Below are 26,147 nucleotides of genomic sequence, written 5' to 3'. Positions count from 1 at the left end.
GTCCCAGCTACTTGGGAGGCTGAGGCAGGAGAATCACTTGAACCCAGGAGGCGGAGGTTGCAGTGAGCCAAGATCGCACCACTGCACTCCAGCCTGGTTGATAGAGGGAGACTCCGTCTCAAAAAAATAATAATAAAAATTAGCTGGGCATGGTGGTGGGTGCCTGTAATCCTAGCTCCTTGGGAGGCTGAGGTAGGAGAATCGCTTGAACCCAGGAGGCGGAGGTTGCAGTGAGCCGAGATCATGCCGCTGCACTCCAGCCTGGGGGACAGAGCAAAACTCAGTTTCAAAAAAAAAAAAAAAAAAAGTTAATAAAACATTTGGTAGGGCACAGTGGCTTGCACCTGTAAATCCTAGAACTTTGGGAGGCTGAGGCAGGAGGAATGAACGCTTGAGCCCAGGAGTTCCAGACCAGCCTGGGCAACATAGCAAGACGTCTTCTCCACTCAGAATTTAAAAAAAAAATTTGCTGGGTATGGTGGCACACATCTGTAGTCCCAGCTACTCAGGAGGCTGTGGCAGGAGGATCACTTGAGCCCAGGGGTTAAGGCTGCAGTGAGCTATGATCATGCTGCCGCACTCTAGCCTGGACGACAGAGTAAGAAGCTGTTTAAAAAAAAAAAAAAATCAAAACATTTGTTAAGCCAAGCAGTGGTTTGCACCTGTAATCCCAGCTACTTGGGATGATAAGGTGGGAGAATCAGCTTAAGGCCAGGAGTTCGAGACCACCTGAGCATCAATAGCAAGACTCGTCTCTAAAAAGTAAAATGATTCTTTAATTTTTTCAGTTATTGAGATTAGAATGCATATTACTTTATTCTTTATAGTCTTATGTTTCGGAAAATGTTGGTTCTCTGTTGGTCTGATTACTTCAGTGATGTTTGCATTATTTGCTTAGTAGAGCAAATTAAGCTTCTCCCCTTTATGACACTTTTATTTTTAAGCTAGCACATTCTCAATTTTAATTTTAGTGAAGCTGTCAAATATTTTAAAATTAAAATCATGTTTTAAAAATATGTGGGTTACTTGTTTTAATTACCTATAGCACAAATACCATTTTAAAATTGGCTTGGCCATCAGTATATGTATGACAACTATGAACTCTTTTTTTGAGACAGGGATTTACTGTCACCCAGGCTGGAGTGCAGTGGTTGATATGAACTCACTTTTAACACATTAAAAGAATTAATAATTTGAAACTGACTTAGTAACTGTTCTTCTAATGTCTGATATACTTAAAGGGGAGTGTTGTTTGTTTGTTTGGTTTGTTCATTACTGTGTATCCAAGCTCTTGAAAGTTACGTCTACAGGTTATACTTTCTGGTACTATTTTGAATAGTATATCTTAGCTAGGAGTACCTGTGAACTGAGTAACATAAAACACGTCATCAGGTCAGTCTTTTTATTGACAGCTCTTTGATATGAGGAAGAATTGGATTATATAAACCAGTTTTGAATACAAAAAAAATTAATCCAGTTTGTTATTGATCTACTCATTGATAGATATACCTGTTTTCTAAGATGTACCAGATTTGTGCCACATCTCTCTCTACATGGACTCTGGTTTTGATGGGAATAGCCTATTTATTTGTTAGTGTTAGGTATCTCTACATAATAATATGAAGCTATCCACCAAATTTCACTTGGCTGATTCTGTACTATTACTAAAATCTAGTTTTATGTGAATTCATTTTTACATTTGATTATTCTTTGAATTTCAGGATGGTGAGGAAGAAGAAAATGAGAAAGGTATGTTTGATGCTGAAAAGAGTAAAAATTGCTAAAATTTAGAAAAACAATAAATTATGTGAAAATAAAGCACTCCTTATTTGAAATCTGATTTTTGAAATTAGTTTATTTTCAAATTTATCTATTTAGTGAATTAAGTTAGCATCTTGATTTTATTTTCTAATTGGTTTTAATTTTCTTTTGAACACTAAAGATACATTCCAACTTAATAGTACATATCAGTTACTGTAGTGAGCAATGCTATTTTTTATTTAACCCAATTTTTATTTTTAAAATAACTTCTGGTATACGGTAAGTTGATTAAATTCTTAAGACTGACACTGCAGTAACTCATGTGTGCTTACTGGAGTCCGAGTGCATAACTCACAGTGAATTTTACAACTAGTCCTAAAAATGATGAATGACCAGGAGACTGACTTTGTGTTTGCTGCTTAGAGAAACTTCCATACGGTTATCTGACAATTTTAGTTTAGACGAGCTGTCTCATTCAATACACATACAGGGGCAACAGTAGTAATACATGTGGTCAGTAGGAGGTTATGGAAGAGTCCTTGGACAGAAGTCAAAGGATCCTACTTTGGACTAGAAAGGACATGGAGCAGGGTTAAGCAAGGCAAATAAAAAGCCTAGAAGCAATGACAAAGTAAAGCTACTGACTGAAAATGTCACATGCCCGAAGCCTTTCTGTTTTGGGGGAATGCAAGACATCTTTGAAAATGGTAATTGCAGACTGACTGGACGGGATGAAGACAAAATAACCAATTTCCTGAACGTTACGGAGCAGGAGCATCTTTGGAGCCTTCTGTACCAGTTTTCCATACGAATCTGGACTACTCAAGCATTGAAGAGTGGAAAAGATGGGGCCCTGAAATACTTTGAAGACTGATTGATATCCTCAGACTGTGACCTGTCAAGAAGTCACCATGGGAGTTCTGAAGGTCACTAGGGTTCAATCCCAGGATAATTCGAGCATTGAACAACAATCTGCACTTTTGTCACTGTCCCTTGGAGGAACAAAATCTTCCATATGCCATTAACTTATAACCAGAAATGAAGAGCTGGTATCTTCAGGATGGAACCATTTTCTCACTGTTGTTGTTTGGTGTTTGTATGTAGAGATCATTTTTTCCATGAAGAATAAGTGATCCTGGGTAAAGGATGGTTTATGTTAGTTAATACCCTTGTGTTTTTTTTTTTTTTTTTTCCTCCTAACCTTCCATCAGTGCTAATAACTGGCTTTATATTTTCTAGGTCCTATTCTAGCTTATGAATATGAAATTGTTTAAACTTCTTGTTTTGCCATATTTATTCCTGTTAAATCCTCTTAGATATAGCAGGTTCTGGTGATGGTACACAAGAAGTATCTAAACCTCTTCCTTCAGAAGGGAGCCTAGCTGAGGCTGATCACACAGCTCATGAAGAGATGGAAGCTCATACGACTGTGAAAGAAGCTGAGGATGACAACATCTCGGTCACAATCCAGGCTGAAGATGCCATCACCCTGGATTTTGATGGTGATGACCTCCTAGAAACAGGTAAAAATGTGAAAATTACAGATTCTGAAGCAAGTAAGCCAAAAGATGGGCAGGACGCCATTGCACAGAGCCCGGAGAAGGAAAGCAAGGATTATGAGATGAATGCGAACCATAAAGATGGTAAGAAGGAAGACTGCGTGAAGGGTGACCCTGTCGAGAAGGAAGCCAGAGAAAGTTCTAAGAAAGCAGAATCTGGAGACAAAGAAAAGGATACTTTGAAGAAAGGGCCCTCGTCTACTGGGGCCTCTGGTCAAGCAAAGAGGTTTGTTTTTCTATGTCAGTTCTTTACGATACTGAATTCCAGCATTCAATAAGATCACTCTACATTAAGGGGGTGGCTTCAAGAACATGTACAGTAATTAGTGTCTTATGATCCTGCCTATAATATTTTTGACCGTCATAAGTTACTTTTAAAAATTTTCAAGATCTTCATAATAATGCAGTGTGTTCTACTGATTGCATTGTCGAATGTCAGCATATATTTGGTTTTTTGTTGTTTTTGTTTTTTTTTTTTTCAAATTGACAATTTTTGTGTTTTATTTTTTAAAATCCTTGTGGTGATGGTTAATGAACAACTATCAGTTCTAAGAACACAAAATGAAGTCAAGTCCCAGTCCTGAAATCTGGAGAAGATGGCCATATTTCCACTGAATAGAATTGTCAGAAAATCTAGATCTTCAGGCATCTTGGGGAAAATCAGTACAAGAATCCTCAGGGAGTCATTTGTTCAAATAACCTAATCTAGGCCTTTGGAATTGTTAATTTGTATGAATAGCACTAGTTTGAAATATAGTGAATATCAAGCTGTTCTATTTTGGGTTTGGTTTTGTTTTTGTTTTCAATTTTCTTCTGGTGATTTGCCTCTTTAGCTCTTCAAAGGAATCTAAAGACAGCAAGACATCATCTAAAGATGACAAAGGTAAAGGGTTTTTTTCCCTATTTATTTAAGTGTTGACATTGCATATTTTCATTAAAAAGTAGTAGTTGTGTGGTGTTTTCTTTGACATTTAGTCCTTAAAAATTTTATTGACAGACTAGAAACTTGAGATGGTCTTTATGTAAACTGTGGAATTATATAGAGTATAGAAAACTGATTGATGTATTACTGTTTACTTACTTTGTGAACTGGTATTGGGTATGTTAAAAACCCATTGGCTAGGGAACACTTACCTGGTGTGTTCTAAGGGACTGTGTTGGATATTAATAGATATTTTCTTACATTATAATTTCAGAACTATTTTATCTTCTGTTAACTCATTTATAACTACTGTATATCACCACAACCTATTCCCTGTACACAGATTATACTTTCTGGTACTATTTTGAATAGTATATCTTAGCTAATTAAATAATACTTGTGTGTATTTGTGGAGTCTAGTGTTCGTTTTTCTTTTTTTAAAATTCTTGTAAGTTTCAAAGTGCAGTATTTAGTTGCTTTCTGATACTGAGAAATCTCATGCCCATGAGCTATAGTTTCATCTTGTACATGGGCTGTGTTTACTTGAAAAATACTTACTTTCTACAAAAGGATTTTAAGGGAAAATAAAACATTCAGGTACTACAAAGCTTTTAAATACCTCCTAAATGTATAAAGGAGAATTGTATGCATCTTCTATAGTTTATTTTAAGCCAATTGGTCTTTTAAGGAAAAAAAAAAAGTTTTTCTGTAATTAGTAACATATCTGGGCCCAAATGTTACTGGTTACAAAAATGATACACAAACATTGAGTTAACATTTTATAAGATCCTTGATGAATACCCTTTGTAAGAACAGAATCAAGTATCAACCATTCATATTTAAAATATTTGAGCCAGGTATGTGTTATCTTCTCTCCCTCTGAGTCTACGCTGAAAGTAGTTTCACAACTGTTAATACATGTGATTTTTTAAAACATCTAAAATTTTTACTCTTTCTCCATTTAATGTGAAATATAGAAATTGTTCCTTTTAATTGCTTGTGTACTGTTTCTCTTAAAGTGAGTAAAAATTATTTTCCAAATAAAATCAAGTGAATGAAAATTTCCCTTTTATTATAGCACATTTGAAGAAAAGGGTGACTGGCTAGGCCTGTATCCTAAGATATGGCCTCTACATGTATGAAGCCGTAATTCGTGTGTGACATAGTACAGAAATGATTCATATAATCATTTACCTATTACAAAGGATTTTCAGATCTCTGATCTTTAATCTTGGAGTTGTTTTGTTTCAGAAGATTGTTTCTTATTGACTCTAGAATTACTCAGCTGCATATAATTCCCATTTTGTCTTACCTATTCTCTAATAGGGAATGAAGGTGTACCAGTTGGTTCGTCTTTGTTATTAACCATATAAATTCTTGAAAAATGTATACCTTGTTCTGACTTTTTTCTTCTTCCATGTCAATGTCTAAGGATCTAAAGCCCACAGCAGATGTGGCAACTAAACAGTCTGTTCATTGCTAAATGACTGCTTCCTAGTTGTCTCTATTCAGTGCAGTGGTAGACTATAAATTATTAAAACCGAACAGCAAATTGATTTTTTTACCCTCTTCAGCTTAGAACTCATACAAAGGAAATGTACATACATTCAGATTTTTTCCCTCACTAATTATGTTGTCTGTTGTTTGATTTCAATAATAATAAACACAGGATTTTTATATAGTAATGTCACACTATCAAAATTATAGTTTGGAAAGAATGTGGCCCCTTTATTTTGTTTAAAGATTCTGATTGGGATACTTAAACATCTGATATTAAATCTATTCTAGGAAGTACAAGTAGTACTAGTGGTAGCAGTGGAAGCTCAACTAAAAATATCTGGGTTAGTGGACTTTCATCTAATACCAAAGCTGCTGATTTGAAGAACCTCTTTGGCAAATATGGAAAGGTACATTCTTTTTACCTTTTTATCCGTCTTTCTAGTATCTGCATATGAAATGAGGATTGTATTCTAAATACCGTTACATAAATATCTTCTAATTTGTTGTATCTCTTAGGACGGTTAATAGACTTAATTACTGAATTCTGTGGTAATGGTAGATGAGAGAGTTAAGGGATAAATAGTGTTTCATCATTTAATCTGTCTCTGAGCCTTGGGAATCTTTGTATTCCAAACTTTAAACCTATTTAAGCCAAAGACTAAGTTTATTCATCATGATACTTTGTAGCACGTAGCTTGGGATCTAGCATATTGCTGAGCCTGATTTGGACATCTTGAAAAAATATATTTATATTTAGACTGTTATTAGGCAGTGGGATATATAATTCATTGGGGGTTGGGGGGAACCATATACGATCCTTGTTATAGATTTCTAGTCCAGTAATGGAGAAAAATGTAAAATCGGCTATTATATAGGCATTAGAATCGTTTAAACTTATATAAAGTTATATATAAACATGTATCTATATTAAGTTTATATACAAACTTTTTTTTTCTTTTTGAGACACAGTCTCACTCTGTCACCCAGGCTGGGGTGTAGCAGTGTGACATGGGCTCACTGTGACCTCTGCCTCCCAAGTTTAAACTATTCTCATGCCTCAGCCTTCCTAGTAACTGGGATTACAGGCATGAGCAACTGCAGTGGGCTAATTTTTGTATTTTTAGTAGAGATGAGGTTTTCACTATGTTGACCAGGCTGGTCTCAAACTCCTGGCTTCAGGTGATCCACCCCCGTATGAGCCTCCCAAAGTGCTGGGGTTACAGGTGTGAACCACTGCACCATGCCTGTATATATAAATTTAATCAGAAGTTGTTTTAAGTGCTGCAAAGGAAAAGTACACAGGTGTTAAAAGGGGGAGTCTTTACTGTGATTAGTTCATCAGGAAAAGTTTCTCTGGCAGTTAAGGGGAGACCTAAAGGAAGAGAAGGAGTAGTCAAAGAATATTCCATTAATAACGAATGCTTTGAATTGTGAGCTGCATCCCTGAGGGCACTCAATACTGTCTACTTACAGTTTTTCATATACATCATAGTTAATGTACTCCAGTGTAAGCTCTTCGAGGTCAGGGACCTTATTTACTGTACTTCATGTGCACATGATAGGCTTTCAGATATTGAAATTACTGAATTAGTGACCATTATTGGTAAATAGCCGTTAATATTACCACAACCTGTCCTCTTGATTTTCAGAGGCTTTTTTTTCCTGCTTTAGTGAGTTGCCTGAGTGTAAAGGAGGTTCTTGTAGGTGTCAGAAATAGAATGCTGAGAATTGTAGTCCCATGGTAGGCTGTGTTATTTTTTCTTCTGTTTTCAATAATGTATTGTTAGAGATGTGAAAACAATATTTTAATGTTGATATTAGTAGTAAAACTATATGCGGATACCATTTATTTGGTAGGAAGACCCATGGAGTTAAAAATTAAATGGCTATGGGGCAAATCAGCCTTTCCTAGGGTTGAGGTAAAAGTTAGTTGGTTCCAGCCACCCACACCATAAAACTCCTGATTTTCCTGTTTCCTTGTTCACAGCTTTATGTCTTTACTCTGTTCAGCACTGAATTGTTCTCTCACTTTTCTTCTCACTCATCCATACCTGCTTTGTCTCTCTTAACTATCCATCTTACAGAATTGAAATTATTTGTCATTTTCATATACATTTGAAAAGCACATAGATTGAAAATGTTGTCTTTCTAGCTTTAGGGTGTTTTTCGGGGGGTGCATTTTTAAGTCTGCTTTTTTATATGTGATTGGTTCTTTACTCATTATAGAAAAGTATCAACACTCATTAAAATACTAGAAACTTCTTCTCTAAAGACATTCAGGGTGGGCCTATGATAGGGATATTTTGGTTCAAATCCAATTTATTTGCTTTTATTAATTGTGCCATTACTTCATTGATGAGATTGTTTTGGCTACTTTGGCTACATATTTGAGGGGAGGAAATAAATATAAAAAGAAGGTTAAATTGCTTTTTGGCACTTTAAATTGTTCCCCTGAATATTTATTAAGATGGGTAATGTAGATGGTGATCACAAGAATATGAAATAGGCTGGGTGCAGTGGCTCATGCCTGTAATCCCAGCACTGTGGGAGGCCGAGGTAGGCCGATCACCTGAGGTCAGGCATTTGAGACCAGCTGGCCAATGTGGCGAAACCCTGTCTGTACTAAAAATATAAAAATTAGCAGGACGTGGTGGTGCATGCCTGTAATCCCAGCTACTTGAGAGGCTGAGGGAGGAGAATCACTTGAATCCAGAAGGCAGAGGTTGCAGTGAGCCGAGATCACACCACTGCACTCCAGCCTGGGCGACAGAGTGTGACTCCATCTCAAAAAATATATACATATATATGTGAAACAGAATAAGATACACCCTGAATTAATATATAGTTTCCGTTTTGAAATTTCATGTATTTGGAAGTGTGTGTAGTTGGAAGTTGTAAAACTCTCTAAAGTACAGTCTCATTTTATAGGTTCTGAGTGCAAAAGTAGTTACAAATGCTCGAAGTCCTGGGGCAAAATGCTATGGCATTGTAACTATGTCTTCAAGCACAGAGGTGTCCAGGTGTATTGCACATCTTCATCGCACTGAGCTGCATGGACAGCTGATTTCTGTTGAAAAAGTAAGCTTGCCTAACTGTTTATCCAAGCAAGTCGAATTTGATGGCTAGTTCTCGACTCATAGCTGTTAACAGTAGCAGGGAGTAGAATTTGCAATTATTTTTAATTTTTATGTGTTTGTAGTTTTTACTTTCCTTATAATTTTCTATCTTTTCCAAATTTTCTGCCATTAGCACACTTTTTATAATCACAAAATTGTAACCATATGTATAAATTGTTTTTCTGGTTCAAATCTTTCAGGTAAAAGGTGATCCCTCTAAGAAAGAATTGAAGAAAGAAAATGATGAAAAGAGTAGTTCAAGAAGTTCCGGAGATAAAAAAAATATGAGTGATAGAAGTAGCAAGTAAGGATTTATTATTTTTATTTATTTATTTTGATAAACACTTTTTTGGTACATTATGAAGTACTCATTTCTATTTTTTTTTTGTCTGGGGTGGTATGGTCAGGACACAAGCCTCTGTCAAAAAAGAAGAGAAAAGATCATCTGAGAAATCTGAAAAAAAAGAAAGCAAGGATACTAAGAAAATAGAAGGTAAAGATGAGAAGAATGATAATGGAGCAAGTGGCCAAACATCAGAATCGATTAAAAAAAGTGAAGAAAAGAAGCGAATAAGTATGCTATATATCTTTTCAATCCCTTTCTAATGCATTCTACTGCTTAATTTTTACAGTGGAAGGGAAAACCTGAAATTATAATCCAGAGATGTAAGCTTTGTTGTTAGGTGTCATTGTGGTAGGAAAGGAGGTCTAGTAGGAGTAATTGTCTTCTTTTCTATTCTGGGGAAACAAACAAATGTTTTCTTCCAGCTAACCTCCTTTGCTATTCTGGGCTGACTTAAAATGGTCATTGATTAGTACTATTGAATTAGGATCTTTTGGTATCACTGAAAGTATTTTATGTTAGGGGACTGAACTGTTTAAAAAACTCTTTGCATTTAAGTTCTTGTAGAATAAGTAGGTTTTTTATTTCATGTATTGGTGTGGGACTATCAGAATTTAGCATTTTTACATATGTATTTTCTTTTTCAATGATAATTTTTAGACATTTGTTTTACATAATTTTTTCCCCCTTAGGTTCAAAGAGTCCAGGACATATGGTAATATTAGACCAAACTAAAGGAGATCATTGTAGACCATCAAGAAGAGGAAGATATGAGAAAGTAAGTCTCTGATCAGGATGGCTGTATACTACTTCAGCTGTTTACAAAAGAAGATAATTCTGTTTTTCCATAACCATCTTTGCATACTTGCATGCTAGCAAACCCAAGAAAAAGGAAATGTTACTAGTCATTTGAACTTTTTAAATGACCTGCTAAACTTGAAAAACAAAGCCCCAAAATATTTTAATTTCTAGTGTTCTTCTAATTTTTTTCTATAGATTCATGGGAGAAGTAAGGAAAAGGAGAGAGCTAGTCTAGATAAAAAAAGAGATAAAGACTACAGAAGGAAAGAGATCTTGCCTTTTGAAAAGATGAAGGAACAAAGGTTGAGAGAACATTTAGTTCGTTTTGAAAGGCTGCGACGAGCAATGGAACTTCGAAGGTAGGAAGAGTGTCTGTTTTATACCTGTCATTAAATATAGGTAAATATTTAACACTGGTTATAAGCCAGATTTCTGGAAATTGTATTCCCACAGCAAACTGTTTAACACATTAAAGAAGTACGGTAGCATCTAATGATTTCTTAAGTTTGCATAGCACTTTACAATTTACAAAGTGCTTTCCATCTGTTATCTCCAACTCAACAGTTCTATAAGGCTAGTTATGTCCATTATACAACTAAAAAAAGTGGAGGCCCAGAGAGGCTAAATGACTCTTCCAGTGCCCACATGGCTAACAAGTGGCAGAGTCGGGACTCAGACCCAAGTCTTCTGACTCCAAGTCCAATGCTCTTTCCTCAACACCAAAGCTGCCGCCATAAAAAAACATGACTTTAAAGCAAAAATCTGAGATAAGATAGTTTCAAAGTAGCTATAGTGTTCAAATACTGTAATCTGACATTTTAACAAATTTAGCAAAAATTTATTGTTCGCATTAGTGCCTAAGGAAGATTTGCCCTTTGAGCCTAATAGTATTCAGATTGTATCCCAAAGCAAGCATTCTCTTTAAAACAAATGAAAAATATAAACAAAGCAAGATGCTTCCATTTTTAGTGGCCATATCTCAACAGTTCATCATGAGTGTCAGTTTACTTTTGTATACCAATTTTTGGATGCCACTTAAAATAGTCTTGTGGGTGTGTTTTGTAGTATATTATTTCAATTGTTAACCTATCTTGTCCAGGGGTTACTTACCATGGGATTTCATCTATTCATTCATGAGAGTGTTGGGAACTACCAGAGATACTTTTAGCAATTTAGGTTATTCTGTACAATAATTGACACACAACTTTACTAAAAGGAAGTAATCCTTATAGCACATAGAACCCATTTTCTCTTTTTTAAGATGAAGTCTAAATGTGCCTAGCTTCCTGTTTATTTAGTTGACAACAGATTGAAAGGACAGTGGGATTGAGGAGCAACTAGACCAGTGATTCTCAAACCCTATGAGACCAAAGTCCCTTTTATATTAAAAAATGTTGCAATGCCTTTACTCTCCTGAAATGAAACTGATGCGTAACATACTTAACCTATACTAATAATTTCCAAAAATAAAAGTAATGGCTTAACTATAATATAAAGGAGAAATAAAAGTAATTTATAATAAAAATATGTATTCCAGATAGGAATGTTTAGGCATGACTTAATGAAGTAGTCAGATGTTTGCATCCCTGTTTAGACTCACTGAGAATGGGACAGCTCCAAATACTGACATTGTATGTCAGTTGATACGTTGTATTGGTTAGTAAATACCAGAAGTAGTGTTGACGTTATGACATGATTTCTGAAATGGTGAGCAACTCTTGGTAAAAGTCTCAAGAAAGTATAATTTTCCTTCTGTTTTTATGGAGTTGCATTATTGGAAATTCTAGAATACATAAATCATATCAAAACAGACAAACTTAGTATTTATTAAAAATGGGGTTGAGTTCTAGACTCACATGTTATTTTTGCATAAGGCATTTGGTTGTTTTTAATGGTGTGAATGTCCATTGTGGCATCTGAAAGGTATGAGAAGTGTTGGATGGTTCTTACTGTGTACGACTATCCTCACTATTCCATGCATCAATAAGATGCTTAGATTCCTTCATCCTCATACACTAAATGCTAGTATCTGCCCCATGGTCATTGTGGTAATTAAAAATACCTGATTGGGCCGGGCGCGGTGGCTCAAGCCTGTAATCCCAGCACTTTGGGAGGCCGAGACGGGCGGATCACGAGGTTAGGAGATCGAGACCATCCTGGCTAACGTGGTGAAACCCCGTCTCTACTAAAAAATACAAAAAAACTAGCCGGGCGAGGTGGCGGGCGCCTGTAGTCCCAGCTACTCGGGAGGCTGAGGCAGGAGAATGGCGTGAACCCGGGAGGCGGAGCTTGCAGTGAGCTGAGATCCGGCCACTGCACTCCAGCCTGGGCGACAGAGCCAGACTCCGTCTCGGAAAAACAAAACAAAACAAAACAAAACAAAACAAAACAAAACAAACAAACAAAAAAAAAACCTGATGGATTTCTGTAGAAATAGTACTGACCCATTGAGAACCACTGTGTTACTAGAGAAAGACATGCTAATGATAGACAGAAAAGGACACTGACTACCTTACAGTAAGAAAATAAAATTAAAAGTCTAATATAATAACAATTCAGTTCAGCAAACAGTTGAACTACCTCTCACTCAGAAAACACATTACCTGGAGCCATCTATTATAGGATAGTAAACATTACAAAATAGCCCTTAAAGACACCATTTTGTTGTATGTAGTATTTGCTATTGTTGATGTTCATTGTTATGATCCCAAATCCTCAAAATAAAGTATATACTTTGTTTAAGGAGATACAATAGAATATATAATAGGCATTAGAGCTTTTTCCATCAAAAACAGGTGTTGGAAGTTGTAGTTTTGTAAATTTATATATGCAGATTACATCCTTCTAAAATGTCAATTAATTAATGGACTATTATTATAGTGATTTTTATTTAAACAGGAATCATCTAAGAGGCAACTACTCTATATTATAAAATTTAGCTGCTCAGTTGACAGTCTTATTTATAAATAAGTGAAAATATTGGGATCTGTTTAAAGTTTTACTTTGAATTATCTTTCCAATTACATTAAAACTACTTAGATTGAGTTGAAATTTAAAATTGCCAACCTCAAGGAAAAATTCAAATTCAAAGCTATTCTCTTTCACACAGTGCTAGCATAATTTAAGTATTTCTAAATACTGATTTTTGGTAGACGAAGAGAGATTGCAGAGAGAGAGCGTCGAGAGCGAGAACGCATTAGAATAATTCGTGAACGGGAAGAACGGGAACGCTTACAGAGAGAGAGAGAGCGCCTAGAAATTGAAAGGCAAAAACTAGAGAGAGAGAGAATGGAACGCGAACGCTTGGAAAGGGAACGCATTCGTATTGAACAGGTGCAGTCAGAAAATCTTTTCATCTTAAATAACTCACCTTTTTCAAACTGTGATTTTAGCCCTAAAATTTGCTTTACTTGTTGTAAAGCGTCTATAGAATGAGTTTAGCTAATGAGCTTTTAAGTGTCCCTGAAAGATAACAGTGAATTAGATACTAGTTAAAAATACAATTAGTAGTGACTTTGTTCTAGATAACTGGTAATAATTCTAGCTCTGCAATATCATGGCAGCCTAATAGTCTGAGCATAGGACTATGAGTCCCGAGTAGTTGTAATCCAGGCTCTGTCACTATCCCAGTCTTAGAAAATAATAATGATTTCCTTACATATTATAGTGGGAATGATTTCCCAAGGCTGGAAGGAAATAATGCCTCTCTTTGCAGAATTGCACCTCAGGGTTTTAAGGCACTTAGTCTCCATACATATTAAGAACGCTATTTCTAATTCCCTTTAGGTGCTTTTATTTTAGTTGAATGATTAAACTAAACTTGACTTTCCCAAATACTTGCCAACTTTCACCATCCAGTCCTTGTTATTTTTAATGTTGCAGAACAATAGCTATAGCCTAGATTATTGAAATCAAATTTAGGTGTCATAGGTTTGTGTTTTGCCTGGTCTTTGCTTATGATGGTTTCTTAGCGACAGGATTAAAACAAGGTTGCATGTATACTTATCTTATGTTTTCATTTTGCCTTGGTTGGTTCTTCCTTCTGTGTTGTCTGAAGGAACGTCGTAAGGAAGCTGAACGGATTGCTCGAGAAAGAGAGGAACTCAGAAGGCAACAACAGCAACTTCGTTATGAACAAGAAAAAAGGAATTCCTTGAAACGCCCACGTGATGTAGATCATAGGTAGTTACTCACTTTATTCCTTAACAGTTACACTTGCTGTTTTATTCCCTTTAGGCTAAGACTAGAGAATTAGAAAGTATAGACTCCCATCACTGAAATAAAAGTCATGATCAACAGGGATGGGAAGGATTACAGTACTGGGGTAGACCCAGTGCACTGGCAAGTGGGAACAGTCTGCGTTTCTTTCCCTGTCTACTTTTCTGACGCCAAATGTTTTTCATTATGACTGGAAATACATTGTCGTGGTAGGCTTCCATAATAAACAGATTTTGAACATTCTTAAAAAGGTAGTGCAGATAGTATAGAAATGGAAGTCATAAACTTGAGATTGAAAGATACATTCTGTTGTGTGTTTGGATTCATACTTCATATAGATTTAAAAATATAAGTATGCCCATTTAATTTTCTTAACAGAAATTCTATTAAAGTGAGTTGATTGTGTAGAGAAATAGGTGGAATGAATGAACTGTGCTTCTGACTTGCCACTCAAACGTTTCCAAAGTTAAGGATAACTGAAGAGGTTGTGAACTGCTGGTTAGAATTTTATTATAAAGTGGTTTCAAGTATTTTGTTTGTCTTTTCCATTTAATAATTATAAGACATGCAGTTTTTCAACTATTTTTCTTTCCTGTTAAATTCTTCTCACACTATTTGACTTTATGTAATTCAACAATTAAGTCTTTGCTAGTTTGTACTCCTGAGTGTCTTATGTCTTGAGTTTATTAGCCCTGTTGTGTCCACAGTTCTAACATGTGGTATGTATGACTCCAAGTAAATGTTGTTTGATTACTGTAGAACTAATTTATGTAAATGAGCAAATATTTCTCTTCAAGGCGAGATGATCCTTACTGGAGCGAGAATAAAAAGTTGTCTCTAGATACAGATGCACGATTTGGCCATGGATCTGACTACTCTCGCCAACAGAACAGATTTAATGACTTTGATCACCGAGAGAGAGGCAGGTTTCCTGAGAGTTCAGCAGTACAGTCTTCATCTTTTGAAAAGGTAGATATGTTGAAAATTGTTACATTTATTTTATGAGCCTTGCTAGTGATAACTCCGTTTCTCCTAAAATCTTAATTAAGAAGTACCAGCTCAGAACTGAATGCTCAGAACAAATTATATGGTTTTTGTTTCTGTTAATGGGAATGTGATTCAGTATTCCAAATTAATTAACTAGAACACCATTAAGTAGGTTGCCTTTATCTTCTTATCTTTATTTTTATTTTTTTTGAGACAGGGTCCCACTTGTCTCCCAGGCTAGAACACAGTGGTGCAATCTTGGTGTACTGTAACCTCTGCCTCCTGGGTTCAAATGATTCTTGTGCCTCAGCCTCCCAAGTAGCTGGGATTATAGACATGCACCACCACCATGCCCGGCTAATTTTTGTATTTTTGGTAGAGATGGGGTTTTGCCATGTTGGCCAGGCTGGTCTAGCACTTCTGGCCTCAAGTGATCCATCCACCTCAGCCTTCCAAAGTGCTGACATTACAGGCACGAGCCACCGCGCCCGGCCTCTTCTTATCTTTAAAACTGTGGGAGCACTGATTGCTTTGAATGTGCCTCAACTGTTAAGAACAGTAAAACAATCTTCAGCTTGGTAGCGACTTTGAGTGTTTGGTATCATTTCTCCTGAACACTAAGAAAACCAACCTTAGGCTAGACAGTTAGTTCAGTTTAAAAGAAAATGAGTTGTAATAATCAATAACTAGCTTTTTTCCATGGCTTTGCCTTAAGTTCATTTTTTGGTTTCATCATTATAGGTTATGCAGACAAAGTTAAGAAGAATTAAGCACTCAAGTAAGCACTTCTTGGACCTATATTCTTTGTTTCTAATCAATAGGCGGGATCGCTTTGTTGGTCAAAGTGAGGGGAAAAAAGCACGACCTACTGCACGAAGGGAAGATCCAAGCTTTGAAAGATATCCCAAAAATTTCAGTGACTCCAGAAGAAATGAGCCTCCACCAAGAAACGAACTTAGAGAATCAGACAGGCGAGAAGTTCGAGGGGAGCGAGACGAAAGGAGAACGGTGATTATTCATGACAGGCCTGATATCACTCATCCTAGACATCCTCGAGAGACAGGGCCCAATCCTTCCAGACCCACCAGCTGGAAAAGTGAAGGAAGCATGTCCACTGACAAACGGGAAACAAGGTAGCTGTGTACTTTGTAATGCTTTCCTAGTGGTCTCATGCCTTGGGGTTAAAAACATTACAGTTTTGATCATGTATGTTTTTATGCTTTGTTTAACAGAGTCGAAAGGCCAGAACGATCTGGGAGAGAAGTATCAGGGCACAGTGTGAGAGGTGCTCCCCCTGGGAATCGTAGCAGCGCTTCGGGGTACGGGAGCAGAGAGGGAGACAGAGGAGTCATCACAGACCGAGGAGGTGGATCACAGGTAAATGCTGCGGGAGGCTTGCCTCCAGCCTGCAGACATACATTTAGAGGATTCATGAGCTACTCTGGATATACAGTAACATTTTGATATGGCCTAGATTAGCTAGATTGGAATGATTGAGAGGCATTAATTTTTAATTTTAATATTTAAAAATAATCTGAATTTTTCTCATACTTTACTGTCAGAGTTGACCATCAGTAGTCCAAAGAGTTAAGGTACTAGCCTTGAAATACTTACTCCATTTTGATTAAACTTCCTAGTGAAATTTAAGAATTGTTAATTTGATAAATGAGCCTGTCTAATGATAACTTTGGTTTTATTTCTTTTTAAGAAATTGAGGCTTTCAAACTGGATCTGAAATCTTTGGCCCCTATGGCCCCTATTTGTGTTTCCTTTTCACTTTTTCCTTCTTAATAAGATATTCTTGACCAGGTATGGTGGCTCATGCCTGTAATCCCAGCACTTTGGGAGGCCGAGGTGGGCAGATTGCCCGAGCTCAGGAGTTTGAGACCAGCCTGGGCAACATGGCGAAACACCATCTCTACTAAAAATACAAAAATTACCTGGGTGTGGTGGTGTGCGCCTGCAATCCCAGCTACTCTGGAGGCTGAGGCAGGAGAATCGCTTGAGCCCAAGAGTTGGAGGTTGCAGTGAGCCAAGATGGCACCACTGCACTCCAGCCTGGGTTACAGAGCCAGACCCTGTCTGGGAGAAAAAAAAAAAAAAAAACATATATATATATATATATATGTATGTATGTATTTATATATATGTATGTATACATACACACATCTTTTTCTCCTGCTTCATTTAAGTAGCTTCAAGTGTAAAATTGAAATAGACCTTTGTCTGTTTTTTGTCTTCTTATCCTAAAGGTAGATGAGTGTAATGTTACATATTTTTAAATTTTTATTCTTGTGACACTTATATTGACTTGAATGTTTTGTAAGTTAATGAGCTGGACAGAGGAAAGTATCTTCATCTCTTAGAGACTGAAATGAACAAAAACCTTTTGCCTCATTTAAAAGTATTCTACTGATGAAATACTGGCATGTGGGTTGACAGTAGCACAGTTAGGGCATACTTTCATAAATTATATACCAAAAAGAATTGTGCAATGTGTGTGTCTCCATTATATGCTGGTGTTTGTTTTGTATTTTAATACATATTAGTGTGTTTGTTTATTTGTTTGTTTTTGAGATGGAGTCTCACTCTGTCGCCTAGGCTGACATGCAGTAGCGTGATCTCGGCTCACTGCAACCTCCGCCTCCCAGGTTCAAGTGATTCTCCTTCCTCAGCCTCCCCAGTAGCTGGGACTACAGATGTGCGCCACCACGCCTGGCTAATTTTTGTATTTTTAGTAGAGGTGGGGTTTCACCATGTTGGCCAGGCTGGTTACAAACTTCCAACCTCAGGTGATTCACCCTCCTCTGCCTCCCAAAGTGCTGGAATCACAGGCATGAACCATCACGCCCTCCCCTTAAACAGAATTTTTAAGACTGAGTCTATAATCCAGATAAGTCTGCCTTGTTTACAGTAAAATTTAAGAAAGTCTCAAAGACCAGCCCTCTGCATTCAGATGTCCTTTTAGAAAATGTGTCCTTAGGAGATCTTGTATCCTCCCTTGAAAATTTTCTTTTTCATAGTGTTAGTCTGTAAATTGTTCTGCCAGTATTGTATCTAAGCCTCTCTGTGGGTACCTTCTGCTGTCTTTCCTGTAAGCTAAGTATCACAATGCTTGCTTTCTCTTTCCTTAGATCCCTAGTTCTACAGTTTCTGTTTCTTTGTGTTTGCTACTCTGTTTTCCATAGTTAGGGATGTAGCACCTTGTAAGTGCCATAGCACTAAGTAGTACGATGTAAAATAAGTTGACAACTCCTGTTTTCTGTGCTGTTTGCATGTTGTCCTGATAGGCTGATCATAGGCCCCGCCGTGGCTTGTCTTAAGGTTTTGATCTCTGTCTGTGCGTTCTTACAGTCAATATAAGATCCAAGTATTTGAAATAATCAAGGGTCAAAAAGTCCTTGGGTGCTAGAAAATACAGAAATAGAAATTAATGTCCAGGCCTGGTGGCTCATGGCTGTAATCCCAGCACTTTTGGAGGCCAAGGCAGGAGGATTACTTGAGGCCAGAGGTTTGAGACCAGCTTGGACAATATAGTGAGACCCCATCTCCACAGGAAAATTAAAAAATTAGCTGGGCATGGTGGTGTGCACCCGGTAGTCCCAGCTAGGCAGGAGGCTGAGGCAGGAGAATTGCTGGAGCCTAGGAGTTCACAGTTGCAGTGAGTTACGGTAGCAACACTGTGCTCCAACCTGGGCAGCACTTGATCATGTCTCCAAAAACAATTATTTTTGAAAAAAGGAATTGGCTGGGTGCGGTGGCTCACATCTGTAATCCCAGCACTTTGGGAGGCCAAGGCAGGCGGATCATGAAGTCAAGAGATCAAGACCATCCTGGCCAACATGGTGAAACCCCGTGTCCACTAAAAATACAAAAATTAGCTGGGCGCGGTGGCGCACGCCTGTAGTCGCAGCTACTTGGGAGGCTGAGGCAGGAGAATTGCTCCAACCCAGGAGGCAGAGGTTGCAGTGAGCTGAGATCGCGCCACTGCATTCCAGTCTGACAGCAGAGCGAGACTCCGTCTCAAAAAACAAAACAACGGCAACAAAAAGTATTGAATCATTTCCTCCATACCCTTCCCTGAAGCCTGAGTAGCTTCTCACTACAAAATAGATACAAACTCTTTCCATATGCTGTTGCACTACTCATCCTTTTATCTTCTCAGACATCTTATTAATTTGCTTCTGACATTAAAAGCACACCAGTATAAGTTGGTATGAGACCGAGACTGAGGGTGTCATGACTTTTTTTTTTTTGAGATGGGGTTTCACTATTGTTGCCCAAGCAGGAGTGCAATGGCGTGATCTCAGCTCACTGCAACCTCCGCCTCCTGGAGTGTGCAAGCGATTCTCCTGCCCCAGCCTCCTGACTAGCTGGGATTATAGGTGTGGGCCACCATGCCTGGCTAATTTTTTGTATTTTTAGTAGAAATGGGGTTGCACCATGTTAGCCGGGCTGGTCTCGAACTCCTGACCTCAGGTGATCCGCCTGCCTCAGCCTCCCAAAGTGCTGGGATTACAGGTATGAGCCACTGCGCCCGCCCAAGTGACTTTTCATATGCTATTCTTTTAGCACTATGCTGAGGAGCGACATGTGGTTGAACGCCATGGACGGGACACAAGCGGACCAAGGAAAGAGTGGCATGGTCCACCCTCTCAAGGGCCTAGCTATCATGATACGAGGCGAATGGGTGATGGCCGGGCAGGAGCAGGCATGATAACCCAACATTCAAGGTAAATAACCACTAACCAGTTTAGACTTTTTCTGCCAGCACACAACCAACACTTCATCCTTTCCATAAAAGTCATTATAGTTTCTGAGAGACTGAACTGCAACTAGTGAAAACCCTAGGTCGGCCTGAACATTTCCCTGTATCAACTCAGAGTCTCCAAAAGACTGTGTGCAGAACAGCTGATATTAATGTGTTACTTTGTATTCTTCCTTGTAAATGAATTCAGTGACGTTCTGGCAAGTTGATCTAGATATGGGTATGTATGTACGGTAGGATCCAGTAGATAATCCTTTTGTTTTGTTTTTTGTTTTTTGAGATGGAGTCTCACTCTGTCGCCCAGGCTGGAGTGCAGTGGCAAGATCTCGGCTCACTGCAACCTCCGCCTCCCGGGTTCAAGTGATTCTCTCATGTCAGCCTCCCAAGTAGCTGGGACTACAGGCATGCGCCACCATGCCCAGCTAATTTTTATATTTTTAGTAGAGACGGGGTTTCACCATGTTGCCCAGGCAGGTCTCGATCTCCGGACCTCGGGTGATCTGCCTGCCTCAGCGTCCCCAAGTGCTGAGGTTACAGGCAGGAGCCACTGCACCCAGTCTAGATAATAAATCTTAACCTCACATTGGAACCATTATCTTGTTCCCTACCTAGCATTCCTCAAATTCTTAGGAAGAAAAAACTGAAAGTGTGTTCTGTTTCCTCCCTGTTATTTAAAATAACTCTTGGCAGAGCTTTTAGACATTTAACACAAAATCTATTCATACATTAAGAGGCGAGCTTTACTTTCTCTTCACACCGAGGTCGGATGTGGCCCTTCAGCCAGCAGGTCTTCAGCTTCCCCATCTCTTTCATGTCCTCCTTTCTTTCCCATTCCTCTTAGGAGAGATATTGACTTGACTCAGTGACCCAGGTCACTATTATTCCATGGTCACTTCTACCATCAAACTTCAGTAAGTGTGCTAATTCTGCCTGCACAAGCTCACCATTCATTGTATCCGGTTTGTAAAGGTCACTGATGACTTTTCTCCTGATAAATATAGATTCTTTTATTTTCATGGTTTTCGACTCCTTGGTGGTTAAACACTGTTTCACATGGTCGTTTATCTTTGAGGGAGTCTGTTTTCTAGGGCACCATCACTTTCTTTCTGCCCTTGTGACTGCCTTTGCAGGCTCCTTCCCATGGCTAAGCTTTAGACACTGCTGTTTCCTTTCACCTTCATGTTGCCACTGCCATGTAAGTGCTTTGCTGTGTCCATGAACTCAAGATCACAGTCGAACTCATTCTTTTCCTGTTTCAAACCTTTGTGTCCCTTTTGTTGTCTGCAGCTTCTTTTAATTTGATAGTGCCACCATCCCTTTCACTCACCCTGACTGGAAATACGGGGCTTGTCCTTACCTTTCTTTATTCCTAGCATAAATTTCTAAGTGTGGTTCTTTTTTGTTTTTTGTTTTTTTTGAGACGGAGGCTTGCTCTGTCCAGGCTGGAGTGTAGTGGCACAGTCTCGGCTCACTGCAACCTCTGCCTCCCAGGTTCAAGCGAGTAGCTGGGAATACAGGCGTGCACCACCATGCCCGGCTAATTTTTGCATTTTTTAGCAGAGACAGGGTTTCACCATGTTGGCCAGGCTGGTCTCGAACTCCTGACCTTGTGATCTGCCCACCTCGGCCTGCTAAAGCGCTGGGATTACAGGCATGAGCCACTGCGCCCGGCCGTGTGGCTCCATTTTTAAAAAAAATGTTTCTCAGGCTGGGCACAGTGGCTCATGCCTGTAATCCCAGTACTTTGGGAGGCCAAGGTAGGTGGATCACTTGAACTGAGGAGTTCGAGACCAGCCTGGGCAACATGGCAAAACCCTGTCTCTACAAAAAAAAAAGTTTATCATAGCTATCCCTTATTCCTCATTTTAGCTTCTATCTGATCTTCCCAAATTACTATTTTTGTGTTCCATTACCCTATTTGTAAATTGAACTGTTGAAACTCCCATTTTGTTATACCATTTATTGCTCTAAAACTACAACAAGCAGCTGCTCCAGGTCACAGGATCGAGCCCAGATTCCTTAGTCTGGCATTTAAGCCTTTTTATAATCTAGTTTTATTCTGCCTGAACCATTTCACTGTAGAGAATTTTTGTTTTTCCCAAGACTAAGTCTCTGTCCCCCAAGCTGGAGTGCAGTGGCGCTATCTCAGCTCACTGCAGCCTCCACCTCCTGGGTTCAAGTGATTCTCCTTCGGCCTCCCAAGTAGCTAGGACAGGCATGTGCCATCATGTTCAGCTAATTTTTTGTATTTTTAGTAGAGATGGAGGTTTCACTTTCTTGACCAGGCTGGTCTCAAACTCCTGTTCCTCAGGTGATCCTCCAGCCTCAGCCTCCCAAAGTGCTGGTATTATAGGCATGAACCATTGCACCCGGCCTTCACTGTAAATTTTTATCTCCTGGTTTGTTAAAGTTTTTTCTTTTTTGAGATGGAGTCTCGCTCTGTCACCCAGGCTGGGGTACAGTGGCACGATCTCAGCTCACTGCAACCTCTGCCTCCAGGTTCAAGCAGTTCTCCTTGATCCGCCCACCTGGGCCTCCCAAAGTGCTGGGATTACAGGTGTGAGCCACTGTGCCCGGCCTGTTAAAGGTTTTTTGTCGGGGGAGAGGGTCTGCTTTTTTGTGTTACTAACATCTGCTCTGTTGCATTACACATAAAGATTCCAGAAATATTTTTTAAATGACTTCCTATAATTTAGCTCACAAACTTTAGCAAATAACAGAATCACCTGGAGGGTCTGTTAAAACACAGGTTGGCCGGGCGTGGTGGCTCCTGCCTGTAATTCCAGTACTTTGGGAGGTCAAGGCTGGCAGATCTTTTGAGCCCAGGAGTTCAAGATCAGCCTGGCCAACATGGTGCAACCCCATCTCTACTAAAAATTAAAAAATTAGCTGAGCATGGTGGCGCTTGCCTGTAGTCCCAGCTACTCTGGTGGCTGGCTGAAGTGTGAGAATCACCTGAGTCCAGGAAGTCAAGGCGGCTACAGTGAGCCATGATTGTGCCACTGCACTCCAGCCTGGGTGAAGTGAGTGAGACCCTGTCTAAAAATATATATATTTAAAAGAACAAACAAACAAAAACAGGTTGCTGGGAGTCCCACTCCCAGAGTTTCTTTCTCAGTGGTCTGAGATGGGGGTAAGAATTTGGATTTCTAACAGGCCCCCAGCTGGTGCTACTGCTGCTGGTTTGGGGTCTGCACTTAAGAGATCTGCTGCTGTGGTCCATCCACATGCAGATCTGCAACTGGCTTCTGAAGTAATGGGGCTTCAAAGTGAGATTGCCCAAGTTCAGATCTCTGCTCCACCATTTTATTAGCTCTGTGACCCTGGACGAGTTCCTCAACCTCCAGATCTGTTTCTTCATCAGTAAAGTGGGGTTAGTAATGGTTCAGACCTCAGGGGACTGTTGAAAAGAGTAAATGATTTATTTTGGATAAAGTACCAGGAACAGTGCCTGGCAAATGTTAAGTGCTGCGTAAGTATCTGCAGTGATGATTTGTTCTTTGTTCTCTGACTTTTTTTCTTTTAAACCTTTTTCAGTAACGCATCCCCAATTAATAGAATTGTACAAATCAGTGGCAATTCCATGCCAAGAGGAAGTGGCTCCGGATTTAAGCCATTTAAGGGTGGACCTCCACGACGATTCTGAAAATGAGCTCTCTGCCATGGTTTTATGATAATTTATTGAAATCTCCTGTAAACTTTACTTGACTACTTATGAAAAGGACCTCTGACTTGCTTGAGGGTTCTGTCAGACTTTTCTTTTTAAAAATTTAACATGATTGCTTTTCTCAATTTTGGAGAAGATGTTTAAATAGTTCTGTTGTAACTTTTAATAGTTTTGTGTATCATTCAACTTTTTTTCTTGCAGCACCGAGACACATTTGAAAAGATGGAATTGAAGTCGTTTTGTTTAACGCCGTGTGACTATAAAGAGTAGTTTGCAGCTGTGTGGTAGTGGTTTAATTTGCAGCCTTAGCTCTGTGGTGTCTGGCTCTAGAGTTACTTCTTTTCACCAAGCATTTTCAGCCTCCATTTTGAAGGCTGTCTATGCTTAAGAAGTCTTAGCTGTCTAATTTTTAGAGAATAAGATTGTTCATTGCATTTCTGAGTATTATGTAACCTATTTTTGCAGAAGGTACTGTTACATTAAGTGCATCTGTGTATCCTGGTTTAAAAAAATGTAATCTTTTTTGAAATAAACCTTCATATTCTGTATAGTTGCTAAAGTGTTGAGAACCTTTTTAATTGTAAAATGAGAACTGATTTTCAGTTTAGTGTAGCAGCACACTTGTTCAGGTTTGCATGGTATGAAACCAAATAGATTCATGAAACCTTGGCCATGAGGTTTGTTTCACAAGGTTCTTAGACCGAGTTGTGCAGGTAAGTGCACTTTTAGGTAATCTGCACTGTTTGATGGATAAATTCCATCTCCGGGAATTGTGTGGGTATTAATGTTTCCATGTTCCCAACTATGTTGAGAAGTGGAAAAAAACCCAGGTTCTAGATGGGTGAATCAGTTGGGTTTTGTAAATACTTGTATGTGGGAAGACATTGTTGTCTTTTTGTGAAAATAAAAATCCACACCTCGAATTGTATGTGTCTTTGTTTTCAGCGTTTTAGGTGTTAGTTTTCCAGTTCTTTCTGTAGTTCAGCCCAAGGTGACTGACTAGGTATAGAGCTCTACAGGCTGTCTTTTGGTCTGTGTTCCTCAGAAATAAATCTAGCTTAGACTCTTCACCTCAGTAGCTGGGCAGCATATGCTGTTCACGTGTTAAGAGACTTAACCACTAATCCTATGGCATTTTTTTAAAAAGGCATCTCTTTTAGGAAAGCCCTTCAAGGTAAATGCTGTTCTTTCAAAAAAGCTTCCCACATTTCTTTATATAAATCAGTGGTGAAAAATCCAAATGGTCTAGATTTCTGGTAAATTCAGCACTCTCTATGCTCGGTACAGTCATGCCATGAGATGGCTCACACTTCCCAGTGCTGTGGGCAACCAAGGTACTGTGGTCTCTGGTCCTTTGGGGAACTGGCACTGTGGGGACTCCTCTGGATTTGTTACCTTTTCTGCCATTCCCAGTCCTACAGTTGTGGGAGCAGGTTGGGTGTGTACGTTGGTGTGAGGGAGGTCTACTTCATTTCTTGATCACAACATTTAGTAGAGTGTTACAGGAGAAGCCTCAGTATCCACTGGAGTGAATGTTGGTGACTTTAGGTTAGAATATCACTTCTCAATGGTTCCTCATTTGTAGAGTGGGACTATGTTTCTTAGAAGGGATTATCATACAGTTGCTAACATTGGCTACGCGCTTTACGTGCTGGGCGATGTGCTAAGCGTTTGACGTAAGTTTGCTTGCCTAATACTCAGAAGAATCCTCCTAGCCATAGGTAGAATTACTGACCCTGACCAGTTTTCAGATGGGAATCTGGATAGTAACCTACATTTTAAACATTAGATCCTTAATTTGTTTCAGTCTTTTCTGTACTTACACTGAAGGGTACAAGCCTACAGACATTTTAGGTAGTTATTTTTTACTCAAGTTGCCATGGCGAGTGCTTTTTTAAGTTCAGAAAACCTGACAAAACCACCTGATATGCTGCATTCAGGTTGAGTGACCCTCAGCGATCACCGGCAGCAGCTAGCAGCGACCTGGCTGGCTCAGGGTCAATAGTGAAAACCAAATTTAGAGGGTTTTTTGTTGTTTTGAGATGGAGTCTGGCGCTCACCCAGGCTGGAGTGCAATGGTGCCATCTCAGCTCACTGCAACCTCCGCCTGCCAGGTTCAAGCGATTCTCCTGCCTCAGTCTCCTGAGTAGCTGGGACTACAGGCGCCTGCCACCACGCCCAGCTATTTTTTGTATTTTTAGTAGAGTTGGGGTTTCACTGTGTTGGCCAAGCCGGTCTCAAACTCCTGACATCATGATCTGCCCGCCTCAGCCTCTCAAAGTGCTGTGATTACAAGTGTGAGCCACTGCATCTGGCCTATTTAGAGATTTTGTTGTTGTTGTTGTTGTTGTTGTTGTTGTTGTTGTTGTTGTCAAGATGGACTCTCGCTCTGTTGCCCAGGCTGGAGTGCAGTGGTGCTGTCTTGGCTCACTGCAACCTCTGCCTCCTGGGTTCAAGCAATTCCCCTGCTTCAGCCTCCCAAATAGGTGGGATTACAGGTGACTG

At 39.1% G+C, this 26,147-nt stretch overlaps 1 protein-coding gene across 9 annotated transcripts in view; it reads left to right on the top strand.

Moving 5' to 3' along the window:
• SLTM (SAFB like transcription modulator) overlaps positions 1–24,565 on the top strand; it is a 55,712-nt gene extending 31,147 nt beyond the window's left edge. For 3 of the 9 annotated variants that reach the window (XM_030930375.1, XM_030930381.1, XM_030930380.1), the window contains 16 exons: positions 1,722–1,749; positions 3,306–3,546; positions 4,154–4,203; positions 6,031–6,149; positions 8,671–8,820; positions 9,059–9,162; positions 9,266–9,432; positions 9,894–9,979; positions 10,198–10,361; positions 13,155–13,335; positions 14,060–14,184; positions 15,018–15,186; positions 16,027–16,340; positions 16,440–16,584; positions 19,780–19,940; positions 23,513–24,565. In XM_030930375.1, coding sequence (XP_030786235.1) covers positions 1,722–1,749; positions 3,306–3,546; positions 4,154–4,203; positions 6,031–6,149; positions 8,671–8,820; positions 9,059–9,162; positions 9,266–9,432; positions 9,894–9,979; positions 10,198–10,361; positions 13,155–13,335; positions 14,060–14,184; positions 15,018–15,186; positions 16,027–16,340; positions 16,440–16,584; positions 19,780–19,940; positions 23,513–23,621 — 2,313 coding nt within the window. In that variant the 3' untranslated portion in view covers positions 23,622–24,565. Of the gene's footprint in view, positions 1–1,721; positions 1,750–3,077; positions 3,547–4,153; positions 4,204–6,030; positions 6,150–8,670; positions 8,821–9,058; positions 9,163–9,265; positions 9,433–9,893; positions 9,980–10,197; positions 10,362–13,154; positions 13,336–14,059; positions 14,185–15,017; positions 15,187–16,026; positions 16,341–16,439; positions 16,585–19,779; positions 19,941–23,512 lie in introns of all 9 variants that reach the window. The other 6 variants (XM_030930373.1, XM_030930379.1, XM_030930377.1 and 3 more) reach the window with 2 other exon arrangements.
• The last annotated feature ends 1,582 nt before the right edge of the window (positions 24,566–26,147 follow it).

The sequence above is a fragment of the Rhinopithecus roxellana genome, chromosome 5 (genome assembly GCF_007565055.1).
Source record: "Rhinopithecus roxellana isolate Shanxi Qingling chromosome 5, ASM756505v1, whole genome shotgun sequence".
NCBI lineage: Eukaryota > Metazoa > Chordata > Mammalia > Primates > Cercopithecidae > Rhinopithecus > Rhinopithecus roxellana.
The sequence above is the reverse complement of the archived record's forward strand: the minus strand, read 5'-3'. Positions and strand labels throughout refer to the sequence as shown.